At 45.9% G+C, this 20932-nt stretch overlaps 3 protein-coding genes across 7 annotated transcripts in view; 2 read left to right on the top strand and 1 right to left on the bottom strand.

The window, feature by feature from the left end:
- Positions 1–6673, top strand: nom1 (nucleolar protein with MIF4G domain 1). Of its 2 annotated transcripts, none has more exons than XM_030348786.1 (11): positions 1–1228; positions 1610–1713; positions 1797–1992; positions 2574–2897; positions 3119–3229; positions 3499–3660; positions 4094–4215; positions 4657–4789; positions 5289–5420; positions 5698–5807; positions 6258–6673. In XM_030348786.1, the coding sequence occupies exons 1-11, from the start codon at positions 272–274 to the stop codon at positions 6433–6435; spliced, it is 2529 nt and encodes an 842-aa protein (XP_030204646.1). In that variant the 5' UTR covers positions 1–271; the 3' UTR covers positions 6436–6673. The 2 variants fall into 2 exon arrangements, with proteins under 2 accessions (XP_030204646.1, XP_030204645.1); XM_030348785.1 differs by having other exon boundaries at positions 1598–1713.
- Positions 6674–8033: 1360 nt separating this feature from the next.
- Positions 8034–10409, bottom strand: mnx1 (motor neuron and pancreas homeobox 1). The gene is made up of 3 exons (XM_030348853.1): positions 9850–10409; positions 9058–9218; positions 8034–8841 (listed from the first exon to the last, which is right to left on the bottom strand). Exons 1-3 carry the CDS (start codon positions 10367–10369, stop codon positions 8533–8535), a joined length of 990 nt encoding a protein of 329 aa, XP_030204713.1. The 5' UTR covers positions 10370–10409; the 3' UTR covers positions 8034–8532.
- Positions 10410–14265: 3856 nt separating this feature from the next.
- Positions 14266–20932, top strand: part of ube3c (ubiquitin protein ligase E3C) — a 31565-nt gene continuing 24898 nt past the window's right edge. For 2 of the 4 annotated variants that reach the window (XM_030348775.1, XM_030348772.1), the window contains exons 1-8: positions 14269–14338; positions 14980–15099; positions 15302–15355; positions 15522–15596; positions 16093–16236; positions 16521–16636; positions 17839–17996; positions 18208–18361. In XM_030348775.1, coding sequence (XP_030204635.1) covers positions 15034–15099; positions 15302–15355; positions 15522–15596; positions 16093–16236; positions 16521–16636; positions 17839–17996; positions 18208–18361 — 767 coding nt within the window. In that variant the 5' untranslated portion in view covers positions 14269–14338; positions 14980–15033. The other 2 variants (XM_030348773.1, XM_030348774.1) reach the window with 2 other exon arrangements.

Raw genomic sequence — 20932 nt, 5'->3', positions numbered from 1 at the left:
CACTGAGCGACACGACGCTACTCGGCTGCGCCTTCGGTGAGCTCTGTCATGTGGTTGCCAGGCGTGTATACACATGTTCAACTTTTTACCCATGACTATATATTATATTAAAAACGGAGGGTTTGGGCTTAACACGTCACTCGTGTTATTCTTATGGATTGAGAAGAGAAGCTAGTGAGGAGGAACAACGCTTAAGTGCGTTAGCTTAGCCAGCTAAGGAGCTGCTAATGGTCTGTAAGCATTAGAGGACATTTGTGTGAGATATATAATCATGAAGGGACAAGTGAAAAAGAAAGTCTTCAAAAAGAAGAACAATGAGCAACTGCGTAAGTACATGGCGACGGTAAAAGAGTTCCTACAAAAAAATGAAGGTGGTGGACTAGGTAAAGATGATGAAGATCATGATGATGATGGTGGAGGAAGCGGCCAGGAGGACAACAAGTACAGTGTTAAGTTGGTCCAGAGGAAAAGTCGCAAAGAGATGAGAAAAGAAAAGAGGAAAATAAAAAAGGCTAAAATGAAGTGCTACTATGAGGGGAAGAAAGAGTTATTACAGGTGGAAACAGCCACTGAACCCCCTAAAAAAAAGAAGAAAAAAGCCAAGGCTGCCCCACAGAGTTCAGATACCGACGGTACACAACCTCCAGAAGGAAAGAAGGGAAAGAACCACGACAAAAAGCTCGAAGAGGAGAGGAAGAGAGTTCTGCTGGAGGACAACGAGGCTGAGGAAAGAGAGATCAAGATGATGGAGAAATTTTTGGGCTACAACAAGAGGAAGAACAAGAACAAACTACCACAGTCCTTTGCCGATGACGGGCTGGACTACGTCCTGGGGGTGATTGGCTCTGGGGCAGGGGGGGGGGTCATGTATGACAGTGAGGAGGACGTAGAGCAGGCCAAGGAGAAGTTTGCCCAGCTTGATCAGAGCGAGTCGGAGCTGTCCGATGATGAAGAGGGGGGTGAGAAGGATGAGGCAGCAGGCAATGAAGGTGGGGAAAACGAGGAAGGAGATGATCTGGAGTCTATAGATGAAGTCATCGAGGATGATGAAATTGAGGAAGATGATGAGGGCATGGATGAGGAGGAGGACGACGACGAGGATGAGGAAGAGGAAGAGGCGATGGAAGATGAGCAGAAGGAAATAGATGAAGCTCCATCAGCCAATGAGTGCGAAGATAAGTCAGAAGAAAAAGGAGACACAGAGACTTCGTTGCTCATTCCCCAGCCTGTATGTATATTAAGCACTTTCACGATTTATTAATAGTTTTAAAGTAATATAGAACTAGTGATGGCTTTATGAGGCATTGCATTCATACACGATAGCTTGATGCTTAGGTTGTCATTTTGCAGACACTTTTGTCCAAAGCGACTTGCATTGAACTTGGGGTAGGGGTCTTGCTCATGGATGACTGCAGGTAGCCTGCAGCCATGGGGGTTCAGACCACGAACCTTTTGGATTGGAGTTAAACGCCCTATCCCCCTTGCTATGTTGTATGCCTTTTTTCTTTGACTAAGTGACTGTGATTAAGATAAGATTATACTTTACACAGTAAATCAACTGTATTGTCAGTCTGTTATTAATGTCGGCTGACTGTAGTCCGGGTTCCAGGCTGCAGTGAAGTACATCCCGCCTCACCTGCGCGTCCCGGGGGATGATAAACGCCGAGCGGATCTGGAGACGCTGCGGAGGAGGGTGAAGGGGCTGCTGAACAGGTCCGCAACAACATCCTGTCCCCGAACCGCATCCGGCGGTTTAGTATGGTCCTGTGACTGGCTGTTCCTCTCTGTGTGTACAGGCTGAGCGAGGCCAACATGGCGTCCATCCGTGCTCAGCTGGAGGAGATGTACATGAGCTCCAGCAGGAAGGACATGAGTGACACGCTGACTGAGGTGGTGCTGGCCGCCTGCGTCACCCCCAGCCTCATGCCTGACCGGCTGCTGCAGGAACACGTGCTGCTGCTCAGCCTGCTGCACCACTCCGTAGGCCTGGAGGTAGGCCCGTCTCTTTAATATGTGCTCTTTATTATCTACAGTTAGGCTTGTCTCTACTCTTTATTATCTAGTATGCTGGTCTGTACTCTTAATTACATAGACGTAGGTCCGTCTCTACTCTTTATTATCTACAGGTAGGTCCAGGGTCTCTTTATTATCTACAGGTAGGCTGGTCTCTACTCTCTATTATCTATCGGTAGGCTGGTCTCTACTCTTTATTATCTATCGGTAGGCCAAGGGTCTCTTCTAGAGGTAGGCTCGTCTCTACACTGGTCCCCATTCTAGAGCGTGTGTAGCAGGTTCATACGGTAAGCGTGACCTGCCGCATACATGTTTAGTGTAGCTTAATGGGACCCCATGAGAATGTTTTGCAGAGGGGGGTCAAGTCGCCCTAGCTGGACTGTTGACTCTGCTGGGAGGAAGTGTGGATTATTTATGAATCTGTAGTGTCTCTGTAAGAGAAGTGTACTGTTGATGTTGGAAAGAAACATCGATAGACCTACAGATAAACAGACTGGTACACAGATACATGGCTAGACAAAGGGTTAAAGTATAACGTCACGTTGTCTGTTTCCCTCCAGGTGGGCGCTCACTTCCTGGAGACAGTGGTGCGTCGGTTCGACGCCGAGTACCGTGGGCAAGGGGAGGGCAAGGAGATGGACAACCTGCTGGCCATCATCTCCCACCTCTACAACCTGCAGGTGGTCCACTCCCTCCTCATCTTCGACATCCTGAAGAGGCTGGTGGGGGCGTTCGGGGAGAGGGACATCCAGCTGGTGCTGTTCATCCTGAAGAACGTGGGCTTCTCCCTGCGCAAGGACGACGCCCTGGCCCTGAAGGAACTCATCAACGAGGCCCAGAGGAAGGCCAGCCAGATGGGGCCCACCGTCACAGACCACACCCGGGTATAAAGCTGTGATACGGTTATCAATAACAATATGAATACCTTTTTATTCATATGAATGCATCCAGGTTGTAAGCTGTGCCAAACATCTTCTCCCTCAACTGTTTATTATTCCGAAAACATTTAGGAAGACGTATTTTAAGGGTCTTGTTTGCTGCAATGTCTTGTTGCTTCACGAAGTGCAAATGAATGAGGTTTCCGCATGTGCGTGTGTGTGTACAGGTGCGCTTCATGCTAGAGACCATGATGGCGCTGAAGAACAACGACATGAGGAAGATCCCGGGCTACGACCCTGAGCCCCTGGAGAAGACCAAGAAACTACTGCGGACTCTGGTAGGTTCTCCTTACATGGACCTCAGTAGACAGAAAGAAGCACTGTGGTAGGTTCTCCGTCCATGGAGGTAAGAACCCAGAGAGAATATTCTGACATACTAACAGAACCAGTAAACGTACATGTTACATTTGGGCTCGGTTTAAATGGGCAATCCCCTTTTCCGCCACCAGAGAGCGCCAGAGGTCCAGGTAGCCGTTATTAAACTGGGATCTGGGCGAAAATGGAGCGTACTATTTCTTGAGTTTTTGTGTGTTTTTATGTGTGACAGACCCAGGCTAGCCGTGGGGGATCAGACCTGACGCTGCGTGTGTCTCTAGACAACATCCTAGCTGCTGACCAGGTTGGCCGCTGGTGGATCGTCGGATCCTGCTGGTCGGGAGCGCCAATGATAGGCCACACCCCCAAACCTACCACCGCCCCTGGGGGACAGGTACCTGGGCGAATCTCACAGCTCTTGTATCACATATTGCATACAAGTTTACACTTTAAAAACGCTAAATATGTATTTGATTATTATTACTTTATTATTATATATATATGGCAATAGAAGAGTATACTGTGTAACATTATACACATCATGCAGTAAATATATTTTATTTGTTTTATTGTATACTATATTGATAATTTGATTCAGACTTTAAGATTTTCTTCACTTTTGTTCGACCTTCAGCCTTCAGGTTTAACGGCCCTGAGTGAAATATGCTTGTTGTTTCATCGTTACGCTCATGACAATAAACTATAAACTACAATACACTTGAAACTTGAACTTGAAATATCCTCAAGACCACAGCCAGTGTTTCATTGGCTGCCTGCCGTTAGACTGGCAGCTGATTGTTTTTGTGTCCCCCCCCCCCCACCACCAGTTCAGTGCCAAGGTGCTGGAGCAGGCCAGGAAGCAGAGAATGAACACGGACGTGAGGAGGAACATCTTCTGTGTTGTGATGACCAGCGAGGACTACCTGGATGCCTATGAGAAGCTGATCAGGTACACACACACACGCACATTCCCATACACACATGCAAATTGCCCCACACACACACACACATTCTCGCCACACGCATGCAAATTCCCGCACTCACACACACATTCTCGCCACACACAGATGGAGAAACACACACACACACAGATACAGAAAATCACAGGCACACCCATACGTCTGCACACACGCAAACGTCTGCACACACACACACACACTTCTGCAAACACACACAAAGGCTTTGCTGTTTGTTGTGGGATTTTTTGACCAGACTATTTCGATGCTATCGAGACAAAGCCTAATCATAGAGCTAATGCTCTACCTGTGGCTTGCTTCGAAACAGGTATCGGGTGCCAATGGCACAAATACATAAACAGACTACAGATGACCAAATATACCCATATTAGTCTGAAGGTTGTGATAATGAAGGTCCTGGGTCTGTTGTTCAGGATGGGTCTGAAGGACCAGCAGGAGCGGGAGATCGTCCATGTTCTGATGGACTGCTGTCTGCAGGAGAAGACCTTCAACCCCTTCTACGCCGTGCTGGGAGAGAAGTTCTGTGGCCACGACCGTCGCTTCCAGGTACTGTACTAACTACAACCACGCCACCAACCTGGCAACCCTACAGTCCAACCTAAACTACCAACCTGGCAACCCTACAGTCCTTTACTAAACCCTACTAATACTTCAGAAAACAGTTGAATGCATGAACCGTGCCTGACTCAGACAGATCTTACCCCTTAAATCCTCCGCCCTCCTCCTGGCGTCAGACCCCACAAGGAGCAGCTCCTCTACCACCTCCTCCTCTTCCCTACTCCTCTGATTCCTCCCTGCAATATTCTACTAGAACCATGCATCGCCTCCTCTTCCCGCGACTCCTCTTCCCTGCACCTCGTCCTCTTCGTCACTGCACCTATTCCTCTCACTGCTAGGCCCTCAACTCCTCCAGTGTTTTGTCTTACGTCTACTAGACTACTGGAGGTCTTCTCTATCTTTTTCTCTCTTGCAGCGATAGTAGGGATGGGCTGTCCTCCCTTGACTCCTTGTCTCCTTGACCCCTTGTCCCCTTGGCTCCTTGTAGATGACCTTCCAGTTCGGTCTGTGGGACAAGTTCAAGGAGCTGCCCAGCCTCAGCAGCAGTGTGTTCTCCAACCTGGTGCAGCTGGTCACACGCCTCCTGCTCAGGAAGAGCCTCTCTCTCTCCGTCCTCAAGGTGAGGCACCCCCTACCCCGCCACACGACCTCTCTCCAACTCCCTCAAACACGACCTCCCTCTACCCCTCAGTCAACATCCTCTCTCCGTCTACTTCCTGTGCGTTATCTGTACAGGAGGTGACTGGTCCTCGTCCCAGTTTCTACCTGTACAGGTGATCACTAGTCTGTTTGCTGGTACCTGGACAGGTGATGCCTTCCTATGTCTAACCTGTACAGGTGATACCTTCCTACGTCGTACCTGTAGGTGATAACTTTCCTATGTCGAACCTGTACAGGTGATAGAGTTTGGGGAGCTGGACAAAGTGCGGGTGCGGTTCCTCCGCCAGGTGTTGACTCGGTTGCTGAAGGAAGCCCAACCTGAGGAACTGACCGCCATATTCAGCAGGTGGGCGGAGCTACACTGATCAGATGACATCTGCTGGGCAAATTTCGCCTTACATTGATTGATGAAGTCCAGAAGGAATGTCACGTTGTTATGGTGTCTGACTCCCAGCCGGTTCTGGGTTCGATACCAAATGTCTGCAGCCAACCTATAGGCATCCTAGAACAAGAAGTCTAAGTGAATGATTTACTATTTACCACCTACCTGCTTTTATGGACTTACAGTGGATTTTGATGTTTTTAAGGAGCAGGTAGGGGGTTGACCGTACCAAGAAAGGTCATTATGGAGCAGTTAGGGTTAGACAGTACAGAGACAGGTCATTAAGGGAATGAAATGGTATATTGTAATAGATAAATATATCGGCTCGCGTTTTTTAGGTGACCTGATGGCTCTTCTCTTGATCCTACCCTAACTCTTCATACCATTGACCTCTGTTAACCTCTGACCCTGCAGGATCTCGGGGGTTCCCAAGCTGGGCATGCTACGCGAGGGGTTGAAGCTCTTCATCAGCCACTTCCTGTTGAGTAAAGCAGAGTCCAAAGGGACGGCAGACGACGCCCGACTCCTGCTGGAGCACGCTGACATTGCCACCAAGGCCATGGAGGCCAAAGACAATAAGCTCAGACTCTAACCGCGACAATGGAACCCTGAACACTCTGAACCATACAGCTGAAACGGCTCCACCGCCTTTTATTTTTACTTTATTTGTGATTTTTATTTGAACTGGCATGGCTGGTTTGGCTGGTTAGCTATGTTTTTTGGTTTGGTTACAGTTCATTGATTTGTACAAAGTTAATCGTGTATGTTTCCGAAAAAGAGATTTAAATTCGGAAATATGAACATTTAATTAAAACGGAATTGAGTTTTAAGTGCGCCTCAGTAGACTGTTATTTCCGAGACGCGCCTCTAGAGGGCTACATTTCATCATGGAACTGGGAATCCTCTCGTTCCAGCCGGGAGGTCAATTATAAATATCGAAAACTTTAACCAAAATAAACTGGTAATGATATTAATGCTGATAAACATTTATTATTTCTTGATCATTATACATAAATTTAGAAGTTCATTCAGCGTTTTCACACGTCCAGCCGGTTATTTTTTCCGGTGCGTGCGCCTGCTTGGCATAGCAGAGGTCTTATGTTACATTTGATGTTCGCCTTTTAATAACAGCCTTCGCATGCGTGCTGTGCATCTAGAGACATTGTCAGCGAAAGGAAATGTCCTTCCGGCTATAGAGGCCCGGTGGTAAAGTTACAAGTAGCCGTCATGAGGATCGGGTCGATGGTTGAATTATTTATTCATTTCAATTGTCCAACAAGCTTGTGTTTTCCAGGGTCCTCGTTAACACACTGGGTGATCTTAATGCCGCTTTGAAGTGGCGTGGAGAGCGATAGTGGGATGAATGGTCCTGCATAAGGCCTATTGTCTGCAGATGAGCTGGGGCCCCGTTGTGGGCACCTGACCCGCAGGTGAACTCTGCTTCTGCTCCGTTCGGCAAACAGCTGAGATAAGCGACCCCTCAGCGTCTCCTTGTTGCTTTGGTATAAGCGACACCTAGCCCACGTCAAAACGGGATTAGTATCGGATTAACTAAACACGTCTGGCAGCGAGGCCTCGTGTTGCCCCAAAAAAGGTTGGTTTGCAAAAGAGACAGTCATACAAACTGCAACCTTTTAGACCAACGGGTAGAATTTGGTATTCATTTATTCGGAATTCAGATTACTTTTTCTCCCACAGTGTGTTTGAGCTATAAAGGAATGATGTTGTTCCCCTCTATTCTCTGCATAAGTGCCCTCGCTGAAAAACGAGGCCCCGACGAAACACTTCGCCTTCATAACTCAAATTCCGATGTAAATCAGACTCCAGTAAAATGTTAAAGATGTGTTGTGGAGCTGTTGACGAGCCGTCGGCGGGTATATATATTATCGGTCCATCATTACTAATACCCATTGGGAGCGCGGTGTGAAATGTTTTGTTCGCCTGTCTGAGAGGCTGTTTGCACCGGCCTGCGGGACGGGGTGCAGACAGCGCAGCGAGGGGCCCTTCTGAGCGGCCCTTCCCACGGCCCGCGGACGAGGAGGAAAACACAGTTTTCTACCAGTCTGTTTTACACGACAAGCTTCGATATTTGACACCAGTTCAGATATTTTACACCCCGTAAGGCCGGAGCGAACAGGGCAGGGGATGGTGTCTGCGGTCGGCTGAACAGAAAATGACATGTGGGTTTTAATAAAACATTTTATTTCCCTTGGTCTGCACCACAAAGACGCCAAAGAATAATTTAGCATGCACTCGTATAGCTTTTATAAATACAGAATACAAAAATAAAGGTTACCGTTATTTTACAATTATCCAAGTGAAACATCTTAAAACATCAGACGGACAGGATGAATATCGATTATTATTGATGATTATTAACCTCTTAACCATTACAACCAAAGTATACCCAGTTATAACCATGCGGTGACATTAGAGAAGCCGTATTTGATATGTGAACATTGCAGAACTTAAACCGGCTGTCCGTGCACGGGGTCGCGCTCGGAGTGGAGATCCAACCTTCCACCTCTACCTCGACCTCGACCTCGAACTGTCCCATCAAACACAAAGAGGCCTCTACTCCAGAGGATTACAGAGGCAGCGGGTTACATGCAATTGCATCCGGTGTAAAAACGTTTCTACAGTTTTAGCTTTTAGGGGTTTGGGGGGGGGGGGGGGGGGGGGTCCGGGTTCACGGCTGGAGTCTCGAGTCGCTCGTGTGATTACTCTCGTCGTCCGAAGAGCAATCCGACGAGTTGTACAAGAATGTCCCTCTTGCTCCTCCTCCTCCTCCTCCTCCGCCATCGCCTCCTCCTCCTCCTTCATCATCGTCGTCGTCCTCAGCACTGTCCCTGAAATCCCTGATGCGTCCGTTCTTGGAGTCCGTTTTCTCCGCGCCGCTGTGTTTGGAGCCCTTCTTGTCGGCGTCCTGCGCTGCCTGCTCCTTCGCCTTCTTGCTCCTCTTCCACTTCATGCGGCGGTTCTGGAACCAGATCTTGACCTTCAGAATCACAACACACCAGCACAGACGTTAGGTTAGCCACACGTCTAACACACAAGAAAACACAAACCGGCCCGGTGCGTAATTATGCGTCAAGTGCGCTGGACGCATGAGGTCAAACTCGACCGCACAACTAAGCATTTCACAACAGCATCATGATTGAACTAAGTGTATGAAAACATAATATAATAATAGATGATGGTGTGACCGTGTTACCTGTGTTTCCGTCAGCATCAAGGACGTGGCCACCTCGAAGCGTTTGGGTCGTGAGAGGTACTTGTTGAGTTTGAACTGGTGCTCGAGCTCCAGGAGCTGCTGGCTGGTGAACGCCGTTCTGGGACGTCTGCACTTCCCCAGCAGGTTGGACTGCGTCTGAGCTGCAAAACACAAGCAACATGATTTAAATCGACTATTTCATCGTTTCATTATTGTATTATCCTGTGATAGGCGTTGAGCGGTTGACTGTGCGTTTGCATTGACATTATTGACATTTACAAACCTTTATATTCAGATTATAAATATTTCCAGTTTTTGAAATGTTGTGCACACAAATAAAAAAAAATTACAAAACATTGATATGGGACAGATGTTTTCAGACCGGAATAAACGACGTGTAATTCATATTGAGGGCTGTGATCCAAAGATATATCTGCCTCTAAAAATCTTGGCATGTGATAGGGCCTGTAAACCCGCCCGGAGGAGCTATTTGCAACTTGGTTTTGAACAGATGTGCTAAAAGCAGCAGAAACAAGAGGCCAGTATCCGCAGAGCAAACACAGTGTCGGCTGCGGCTTCACACGCCTTTGCTACTTTCCCCTGTCCATTATCTGTCCATTCACTTCCTGTCCCAACACAGGCCGGCTTTCTATAAGCCCTCTGTATCATCATTATTATCATTCAACCCTTAGTATCACAGAGGTTATTAATTATAAATCAACATATTTGAATCCAAAACAAATGAACCATCATCCCGGGATGGAGCGGATTGCAAAAACCGATTTGACTCACAGTTGAAGTCGGACATCTTGGGCATCATCATGCCCGCGGTGGAGACACGGAGCCAGTGGTCCAGCTGGAAGGTGCTTGCGGTGAGTTTGATGGAGTCGCTGTGGTGGTGCGGGTGGTGCGGGTGGGAGTGCGGGTGCGGGTAGGGGTAGGAGAGGGCCGGGTGCTGCCCCAGCGCCGCGGCGGCAGCGGAGTAGCTGTACATGGGGTGTCCGTACAGCGCCTGGGGCGGCAGGCCGGAGCTCTGCGGGTGTAATCCAAGCATCGCGTGAGGAGCGCTCAGGTACCCGGGCTTCGGGATCAACCCGCTGGCGGAAACCCTCGGCGGGGATGGCGTCTCGGTGCGTAACGAGTCGGGAGCGCCGGTGTTGTGCTCGGCGGCTGAGGAGGAGGTGAGTCCCTCGGAGCAGGAGGAGAGGGAGGAGGAGGACAGAGAGGTGACCAGGGCCAGCGGTGAGGTCTGCGCCCGGGGCGAGTCGACCGCGAGAAGCGCGTCGATCCGAAAGTTTCTGGATTTCTCCATGAGAGTCAGTGTCGGTGGTTTACCTTCCTCCTCCGGTGAAGTTGGGATCCGGTGTGTGAGCGCGAGGGTCTCAGTGTGACAGTTCACACCCCGGTTTCTGGACGCTGATTGGTCGGCGCGGCAAACAGGGGGCGTATCTCGTTGGTCAACGCGTTACAATGTGACGTGTAGACCAACATTGGGAATTTACTACATGATATTAATGAGCTATTTACGCACACAAGATCAGTTGGACCGTTATTATGCCATATTGTCAAACGGCACTATTTCAGTGGCACCACCGTGATCTATATGAATTAAGACGAGGCTACCTAAGGGCCTGTTTTAGTAAACTCACTATCATCATAAGAACGTCAGGCCTGCAACTTTACAAGACGTATCAGATCTATGAGATTTTATCCAGAGTTAATGAAGAGTTAATGTAAAATGCCGGTGTATAATTTAGTCCTTGTGGAAAACCCCATGAAAAAGGCGAGTATGTAAACAATACGTTTCTTACAATGCAGGCAAAATGTACTAAAAGGAAAAATCTGAAATATAATATAAACAATAGGCCTACTTTTCGGTCAAATAAATAAAACGAAATCAAATATCCTTCTTCAATCCAGGAGGGGGACGTGGTTTTGTGATGGTGCGGACCTCTAAGGCCTTTATCAGAAGACACGGAGTACACCATGCCCTGACCTTACATCACTTTATTATTCAATTAATTTCAGTAATGTAATATTATACATATTTTGAGTTTAGTTTGAGCATATTAGTTTGTACACTTTGTGTTGCTTAGCACAATGTATGTGCAATATATAAATATATATATATATGTATATATATATACATATATATATATATGTATATAAATAGGCCTATCTGTTTTTATTTTTTTTTTACCAAATATAGGACTAGGCCTATGTCTGAAAATAAATGATAAATACAGGAATATTTCAGTATTACTAAACAAGCCGAGGTGTATTTTAGACGCTGTGGTGCTGAGAGAGATGGGGAAAAGATGGGTGAGACAAAGAGAGAGATGAAGAGATCACTAGAGATGTAGCGAAGGGTGAGAGAGGGGTAAGATGGAGCGAGGGGTGAGAGAGATGGGGGAGATGGAGCAAGGGCTGGACCGGGCCCCTGACTCCGCGCGCCCGGGTCTAATAAGCCACTTAAAGTTAATGGAAGAGGAGGTCACGGAGAGAATTATTGACACCCTGTTGCCCTTAACCTGTCTCCCAATAAAGCTGATTAGTTTTGGTCAATTCATCAGCTAACCGCACCCACGGGACCCACCCCCCAACCCCCTCACCCCCCAGGACCACCCCACGCGCGTCTATTTGCTCGGGGGAAATCAACAAGTCACGCGATAGTTTAAAGAAAGGATTAGGGTTTAATTGAGGCCCTGATGATCATTTCCGATTACGTGATCATACCGCGAGTTTGATGCGCGCACGGGGCGCGCATGGAGGAGATGAGCATGGTGTATCGTTATGGAGACCCGGGTGTGGCTAATGTGTCGTTAGATATTGTTAACGTCGGTTATTATAAACAGTCGCTCTGGGTAACAAAAACACTTTAGAGGCGAAGGCCTGAGACATTATATATATTATTTTTTTAGATATAATTTAACAGAACCTATATGGGGGTTTCTATGAGGCTTTGTCCCTCCGGTTTAATTTCATTAAAGGCGGGCGTGTATGAAAATTTCTATTAAAGCAGTGGTGAAATATGGAGCCATTTAGTATCGGCCTCTCCACCAATCAGCAGGATTTATGGCTCTGTGTCATCACATCTCGCACGGAGAGAGAATTAATAAGACCCCAGATGGACGCGCACCCCCAAAGCCCGCGCTTTCATCAAAGTTGGTCATTTGCTCCCTAATTACTTTCACAATTAACTGAAGTACAAATCATCGTGACAAATTGGGATAGTTTATATATTAATTACGCTGGCTAAATGTGTTCATTATAAAAGAGCAATTTAAGGAGGCTATACGGCAACATAACATTCCTTTTATCTCGCAAGTGATTACATTTTAAAACATTTGTTCCCATCGCCGTCGTTTTACTCATTGATGTTACCGCTTTGTGAGCTTGAGCATATTCCTCTGAAGACGATAAGACACTTGAGTCTGAATGTATGGCCTAGTGAGACACATCCGAAGCCTTGATCAAGTTATACAGGTTATTTAGTTAATCCAAGTTATTTATTTAGCCACTACCGCTTAATTGGTGGGAGACGCACCATCCATCCACGGTGGACCGAGAGCCTGTCTGGTCTCCAAGACCGACTCTGTCTGGTCAGTCAGCCCGTATTGATGAACACATTCCCCGGTACCTGATAGTTTTATAGCCGCTGCTCGTCCACACGGCTCCCCAGGGGGTCATCCGCATAATTAGGAGCATTATTATGATTATTATTTATACAGACTATTTTATTATAGAAAAATATATATATTTTATTTGAATTATTATAATTATAATACATGATAGTTATGTTATCATCTATAGTATAAATATACATATATATGATAATAATAATTGTAATTATAATTATAATTATAATTGTTTTATTATTTATTATTTATTATTTGTGGTGGCATCTTTTTTAACCAATGCAATTATTTCAATAAAGCCTGTAGGCTACAAACGCAATTAGGCCTATAACGCAAAATATATTTCATTTTTTCATTTTTTAATGGCAAATAATTAAATTATTAATTGTGCTTCGTTTGGGCAAATATGGCTATTGAAAATTCCTCCGATCATATTGTTAATTTGTTTTAATAAAAACCGAACGACTAAGTCGTAGCAGGTCATTTGGACTGTTATCAGATTGATTCATTTATATGGATCGGTGTTTCAATGAGAAGTTAGCCTACTGACGTAGTCAGACAGAAATATGTATTCTTTTATCTCCATTAGGCTGCTTTTAGAAAAGGTGCACACCAAATAAGATTTCACTTCAATGACCGATTTTAATGAACTGTTTTTAAACTATGTTACATTTCGCACCCCTTGATGCTCTTGCATCATAAGGCCTACAACATTGTTTCACTGTGTTGTCTTGCCAGATCGCCCTATCCCGCTGGGGTCGCGAGATACTCAACTGCTTGATGTAGCCATGTCAAAACCTGGGTCTGGAGACAGGACGGTTGCAGGCCTGTTTACTGTTTAGTCATTTAGCAGATGCTTTTATCCAAAGTGACTTATAGTCATATTGTTGACATGTCATTAAGGAGCTGCAGGGGTTAGGGCATCTTGCTCGGATTTGGAAATATTACGATTGTTTAATCAAGACAAGTGTTTTTATTAGTAAATGCACACATAGCAGGGTCATTATGGACTATTGCAATATTACATCAAGGCAATGGTTTACTACACGCATATAGCAGAGTATTTTTTTGGAGACAGAAATAGAAAATAAGAAAAAATAAACAAGTATGCTACTCACTCTTATTCTATAGTTATGCACAGGTCTACCATATATACTGTATTTCTACTTGGTTTCTATTTACATGATGACGGATCTACATTTTTTACGTAAAAGCTACAATTACCTTGAAGATATGACTCAAAGTTATTCTAAAAAGAGTTCCGAAGTAGGTTTGTGTCTCACTGACCACTGTTCCGCTCAGAGGCTTATCTGGACATGTTTGCCTTTCAGAAGCAAAACGTTCTTATTTTGTTCTCGATTACTGTTTATTTTTCCTTCACATTCCATTATAATGAAATCATTCACCTTTGTGTAACTCGTTGGATTCCTTTCTCTGAATGTACACACGCACAGGCACGCACAGGCACGCACACACACGCACACACACGCACACACACGGTCTGTGTGTTGACAATTGTCCTGACCAATCAGCGTCCTGTCCATACCAGAAGCGGATATAGTTGGCTGACCAATGAGAGCGTTGTGTTGTCTTGTAGAAGAGGAGCAGCGAACAGACAGCTGTGCTCTACTGTCCTGCCCAAGGTAAACCACTCACCAAACGGTACTGTTTATCAGAGGGTCTCTTAACATAACCTCACATAATGATCACATGTTATAAAAATTATCCTAACATATGGATCACATGTTGTAGAGGATACGAAAACAGGAAGAGATCTCCGTACAGTTAGCCTGGCTCACCAATGGTTGCTAGCTCCGCGGCTAGCAACCATTCATGCTAACGTCAACAAAGACGTCTTAACACATCCCAGGTCAATCACAGAGGCAATAATTGATCAATGCAGTGTCCTTCTAGTCGTGTGGATCGCTCGCCCTTTGCCAGTCTCACGGTCGCAGTAGCTGTTCCTTCATCTTACGCTGAGTCACCAGCTAACCTGCTAGCAAAAACTTGCTAGCACTGGAGCTAACCAAGTTATTACATCACAAACATTACCGGCAACCATAGTCAGGAGTTCAGACACCGACAATATCTAGACTGTTCAGGACCCAAGTGTGAGGATACACACTGTCGGCATTTTTGTGCTAGGATTGGATGTTAAGTCACGACAATATCCGCTAGGTTACAGAAGATAGCCTGTCACTGTCCAGTCTGTAAACCTCTGACACGTTGTACTTCAGTCTTTTGCGTGTGTGTGTGTTTGTGATTTTTATTGTGGATATTTCAGAGATTGGGGTATTTTCGTGTCACTACGCAGGCAATCCATGGGAAAGGTCTGACAATGTTCAGCTTTGAGGGAGATTTCAAAACGAGACCCAAGGTTTCCCTGGGGGGAGCCAGTAGAAAGGTACGTCATCAAGACCACGTGAACACTGACTGTCATACATCCTTTTTGTTGTATAATAATAATAATAATAATACATTTAATTTAGAGGCGCCTTTCAAGACACCCAAGGACACCTTACACTGGGATGACATTTTGAACTGTGACAATGCAGACAGTATACTAGGTTTTTATTGTGTTCAAAGTGTGTTGTGTTTCTCTGCAGGAGGAGAAAGCTTCACTGTTGCATCGCACACAAGAGGAGCGCAGGAAAAGAGAAGTAATGATAACAAAGCACATGCTATTCATGTATTAACAATGGCCATCATACAGTGACTTGTATACATGCATTTAATTTTGGAAATATAAGCAGAAAGCCTACAGAATAAATGGACCAGAGGTTGATGAAAATGTGTGTGTGTACTCACTGTTCTCTCTCCTCTCAGGATGAACGGCGGAGACTGAAGAACGCCATCATCATCCAGTCATACATACGGGGCTACCAGGACCGCAAGCAACAGGTATCTATCCACACTCTGCTTGATACTACAACTTGATGCTGATACTTACAATTACTACTTAGATACTTATTGCTATGGGGCCATAGTCCAACCTTTAGCCATCCTGGCGCAAGATGATGACCTAACCCTTTAATGACCTGTCTCTGTACTGTCTAACCCTTACCTGTTCCTTAATGACCTGTCTCTTTACTGTCCAACCTCTACCTGTTCGTCTATGATCCGTCTCTGTACTGTTCAACCTCTACCTGCTCCTTTTATGACCTGTCTCTGTATTGTTGAATGCATACCTGTTCCTTTATGACCTGTCTCTTTACTGTGCAACCCCTACCTGCTTCTTAATGACCTGTCTCTGTACTGTCTTACACCTACCTGCTCCATAATGACCTGTCTCAGTACTGTTCAAGGCATACTTGCTCCTGAATGATCTGTCCAGTAAACCACTATGACCGGTAACACAAGCATGTCTAACCTTTACTCGTGTGACCTTTGCGTGCAGCACTCCATCCAGAGGTGTAGATTTGATGAGCGAGTGGGGCAGATCCAGGCGGGCGGAGCCCAGCAGCTGGACGGAGTTAGCCTCAGCCTGCTCACCAGACAGCTCATCTTCTTCTACAGACAGGGACCAGACGCACAGAGACTGGTCAGTACCTGCCCAGCTCTCATTCCTAAAGCATGAACCATACATCTTATGTAAGCCCTTCTGCTGGGGTTCATATTTAAAAAGTAGGAATCATACCCCTTATCTAAGCCCACCTGCCCAGGGTTCATTTTGAAAGCACGACTCGTACAGCTTTTCAAGGGGTGTGTGTGTGTGTGTGTGTGTGTGTGTGTGTGTGTGTGTGTGTGTGTGTGTGTGTGTGTGTGTGTGTGTGTGTGTGTGTGTGTGTGTGTGTGTGTGTGTGTGTGTGTGTGTGTGTGTGTTAGGTCTGGCTGTGTCAGAGCCTGGTGAAACACCATGGGCAGTTTGTGTCTCTGCTGGCGGGACCACAGAGACAGACCTGCCTGTTCCAGATCAAGAGGATCCTGGGCTTCTGCTGCAGGTACGGTACCTGGACCTCAAGATACTATTATTAATAATAATAATAGATCAAATTAATATAGCGCTTTTCCCAGTGCTCAAAGACGCTTCACAATCGCTTCATAAGCTATAAAGCATTTGACCTTGATCACCTGATACTATGGGACCTGATCCACTAGATACTATAGGACCTGGAACACTTCATATTATAGGAACTAAACCACTAGATACTACAGGACATTGACCTCAAGATACTAAAGGACCTGGACCACTAGATACTTTGAAATATATAATAAAATATCTCATCAAAGCTTTTTTAGGTTTGCAATCTCCCGCTACCCCATATGCATATCAGTTGACCCAAAGCAAGGCTGATCCCAAGGTGGAGAAACACTGCACTGGTGTAGATGGAGCTGTATTGAAGTGTGGTGTCCAGAGTTCTGCTGAACTGCAGGGAAGAGTGCCTGTAGGGTTAGATGGTGTATAGAATGTGTATATATACAGTACACAATAGAGTATGTATCTGTGATGTTCAGGGCTCTGCTTAAAGTGTAATTCCGGCAAAAATGTAACCCAGGGTCTTTTTCGGCCTTAAGACCAATAAGACCTCCAGACACTTATTTTGTTGAGAATTAAGTATATTGCTTGCCCGCGATTGCCCGCATGCTACCGTAAATCATTTCTTAAACAGCAACATTTCTTAAACAGCAAAGTATCAAGAGGGGAGATTGTTAAGTTCCATTTGTTGCAGCCCCTATTATATTATTTACGGTGGCCGGTAATCGACTTGTGTGGACTTTCTGGAAACATGGACCCAACGGTAAGGCACAGACTTCAAAAACAATATTTTTTTTTATAAACTCCCAGTACGTTAACTAAGTATTTGATGCTTAGTTTTATGTGTAGGGACCCTAGTCATGCTACTGCAGAAGTTTGGTGCTATTTCGAGCAATATTAGTTAAAAAAAGTCAGATTCGGAAGCGTGCGCAGTGCCCTTAGCCAATAACATGGAAGCCATTCGGGCTGTTACATTGCTCCGGGCATTTGCGGGCAAGCTCTATACTCGATTATCAATGAAAAAAAGTGTCTGGAGGTCTGTTTTATGGGTCTTCATATCGAAAAAGACTGGAATTACACTTTAACTGCAGGGAGCAGAGCCTGTAGGGTTAAATGTTGTATAGAATGTATACAGCCCGTAATAAAGTATGTATCTGGGGTGTCCAGGGTGCTGCTGAACTGCAGGGAGGAGAGCCTGAACGTGTCGGTTCCCATGAGGATGCTGGAGGTGTTCTCCTCCCAGAGAACGTATCTCCCTGCTCTGGGAGATGCCGACAGCGTGGCGTCGCTCCTGGAGCAGATCCTGCACTCCATGGTCCAGAAAGGTGAGGGAGACCTTTACTGGACCGCTAGGACCCTTTTATCTAAACAGACCTTCAAGTTGCTGACCACAATCCCAGAATACGATGACAAGTGTGTGTGTGTGTGTGTGTGTGTGTGTGTGTGTGTGTGTGTGTGTGTGTGTGTGTGTGTGTGTGTGTGTGTGTGTGTGTGTGTGTGTGTGTGTGTGTGTGTGTGTGTGTGTGTGTGTTGCAGGGTACTACAGGTCCCTGTATGCCCTGGTGAACCACCGCCTGCCGTCCAGTCTGGAGTACAGCGGTGCCCCCTCAGTGCCTTTAGCCAACACCCTCCTGGAACACTTGCTCAGACCCCTGCTCTTCAGCTACACCTCCTGCACACCTGGGGCCAGGTACGTCTGTCTTGATGCCAGCTATGCATTTGTAGGTAAAACCAGGAGAGCTGGGTGGGCATGAGTTTGCTAATGGAAAAGTGGCATAAAAAAAACCCCAGCTGGTTTACACATTACCTCCACCTGGCTAACACACTACTTACACCTGGCTAACACACTACTTACACCTGGCTAACACACTACTTACACCTGGCTAACACACTACTTACACCTGGCTAACACACTACCTACATCTGGCTAACACACTACCTACACCTGGCTAATACACTACCTACACCTGGCTAATACACTCCCTACACCTGGCTAATACTGTACCTACACCTGGCTAATACTGTACCTACACCTGGCTAATACTGTACTTACATCTGGCTAATACTGTACCTACACCTGGCTAATACTGTACTTACATCTGGCTAATACTGTACCTACACCTGGCTAATACTGTACCTACACCTGGCTAATACTGTACCTACACCTGGCTTATACTGTACCTACACCTGGCTTATACTGTACCTACACCTGGCTAATACTGTACTTACATCTGGCTAATACTGTACCTACACCTGGCTAATACTGTACCTACACCTGGCTAATACTGTACCTACACCTGGCTAATACTGTACCTACACCTGGCTAATACTGTACCTACACCTGGCTAATACTGTACCTACACCTGGCTAATACTGTACCTACACCTGGCTAATACTGTACCTACACCTGGCTTATACTGTACCTTAACCTGGCTAATACTCTACCTACACATTACTAATACACAACCCGCCCCTGGCTAATACTGTATTTACTACTAGGAAATACAGTATTAGCAGGTACTAGGGTGTAACGGTACAAAAGTCACGGCTCGGTACGTACCTCGGTTTTTAAGTCACGGTACGGTACGGTTAATAGTTAAGGGGAAAATTAAAAGAAAACTGCTTGTTTCTCAACCCGTAGATAAGCAGCAATGAAAACACCAACAAACTTGGTTATGGCAGTTGCATTTCTGAATTCCCAGACAGGGGTTGTTGAAATAGTGTCGCGAGCTGGGTTTTCACAGCTCGTTTTTTTTTCACAGCAACGGCGATAGTAACACCTGGATGGTGCCTTTTCAAATGCGTGTGCATGTTAAAGTGCTGTACGTAGACAGTAGACACGGAGAGCCCTCTCCATAGCCGGAGAGCCTGTCGGAGACCCTCTCCGTAGCTTACGTGCGTATCCAATATTTTTTTAACTCCGTCGACGCCATTGACCTATTGGTCGACGCAACAGAGACGGCAAGGGCTGTGATTGGTCACTTTTTTTTTTTTTTCCTGAATCACTTCTCCGGTTTGACTTTGCACCTTAATTACTTCGTACATTGTTTACTTTGCACCTTAAGGACCAATAAAACACCAAATAAGATTTGAAAAGCTTTGGAGGTTTATTTACAACACTGCTTACATGGTTTGTATTCAACATATAAGATAGATCGGGCAGAGAATTGCATTGCGTATCCGACATCCCGACGGAGAGCTGCTGAGGGCTCTCCGTAGTTACAGAGTCGGATTACGGAGTAGGAGTAGTATACTTGGGCTAAACGGTCCGGGTGGAACTCCGACTTCAAGTTTTAAAATCCGCATCGCAAAACAAGCCTTTACATTCGCCATATTAACGCTATGTACACCACATTTACGGACCGCGGTACACTTCTGTAACCGCACCGAAGTGCCTGAACCGTGACGGTTCGGTGCAAGGACGTGTACCGTTACACCCCTACTAGGTACTAGGTGCTCTATACTACCTACACTTGGCTAATACCGTATTACATACACTGGGTAGTAGATACTCAAAACTATCAACACATTTCCAATACCTTCCTGTAGTTTCTGTAGAAGAGGGGAGCTTATAACTTCAGACCCTTATTTTGAAAATCCTGGTGCTTCCTGTTTATTTATACATGGTTAAACTCTCCTCCCCTCCCTCTTGGACCTCCTATTAGAGCAGAGGAATGTCTTTGTCTCAGGTGTATGCTGTTAAAATCATCCATTAAGTCCTTCACACAGACAAGCCCTTCTCTTCTGTCCTCTGAGTCAGAGGTGAGTGTGTAAAGGCATGTAGGAGCCGTTTACAGCCGGCCATAAAGGCCTCAGTCTGCTCCATTCACTGTTTACCTCCAGTGCCACACATTCTGCCTGGCAAACGACAAGAGGCCGTGCTTTCTTCTGAGGAGCAACGAGGCGGGCGTGAGAGGTGCTTGTGTACACACAGGGTCTCGTAGCTCATTATGGGCTATGGGCTGCCTGATGTGGGAGTAGGGAGAGTGAGAGGTGCCTGTCTCTGGCTGTCCCGCTCAAAATACACAATAGGGGTATCCCCATTACATAGGTGTGTGTGTGGGGGTGGGGGTGGGGGTGGGGGTGGGTGGGTGGGTGGGTCTAGTCTATATCTCTCTCCTTTTAAATATATTTCTAATTATGATTTGAATTATATAAATTACATTAAGATGAACTCAGATTCTACTTGAACTACTTTTTATTTAGGTTTACATTTCCTTCATTTCGAAAAGTGATAATACCAGTAATAATCCCAGTCTTC

The sequence above is a fragment of the Gadus morhua genome, chromosome 23, assembly GCF_902167405.1.
Source record: "Gadus morhua chromosome 23, gadMor3.0, whole genome shotgun sequence".
In the NCBI taxonomy this organism is placed as follows: domain Eukaryota; kingdom Metazoa; phylum Chordata; class Actinopteri; order Gadiformes; family Gadidae; genus Gadus; species Gadus morhua.
Note: the sequence above shows the minus strand (reverse complement) of the source record. Positions and strands in the feature narration are given on the sequence as shown.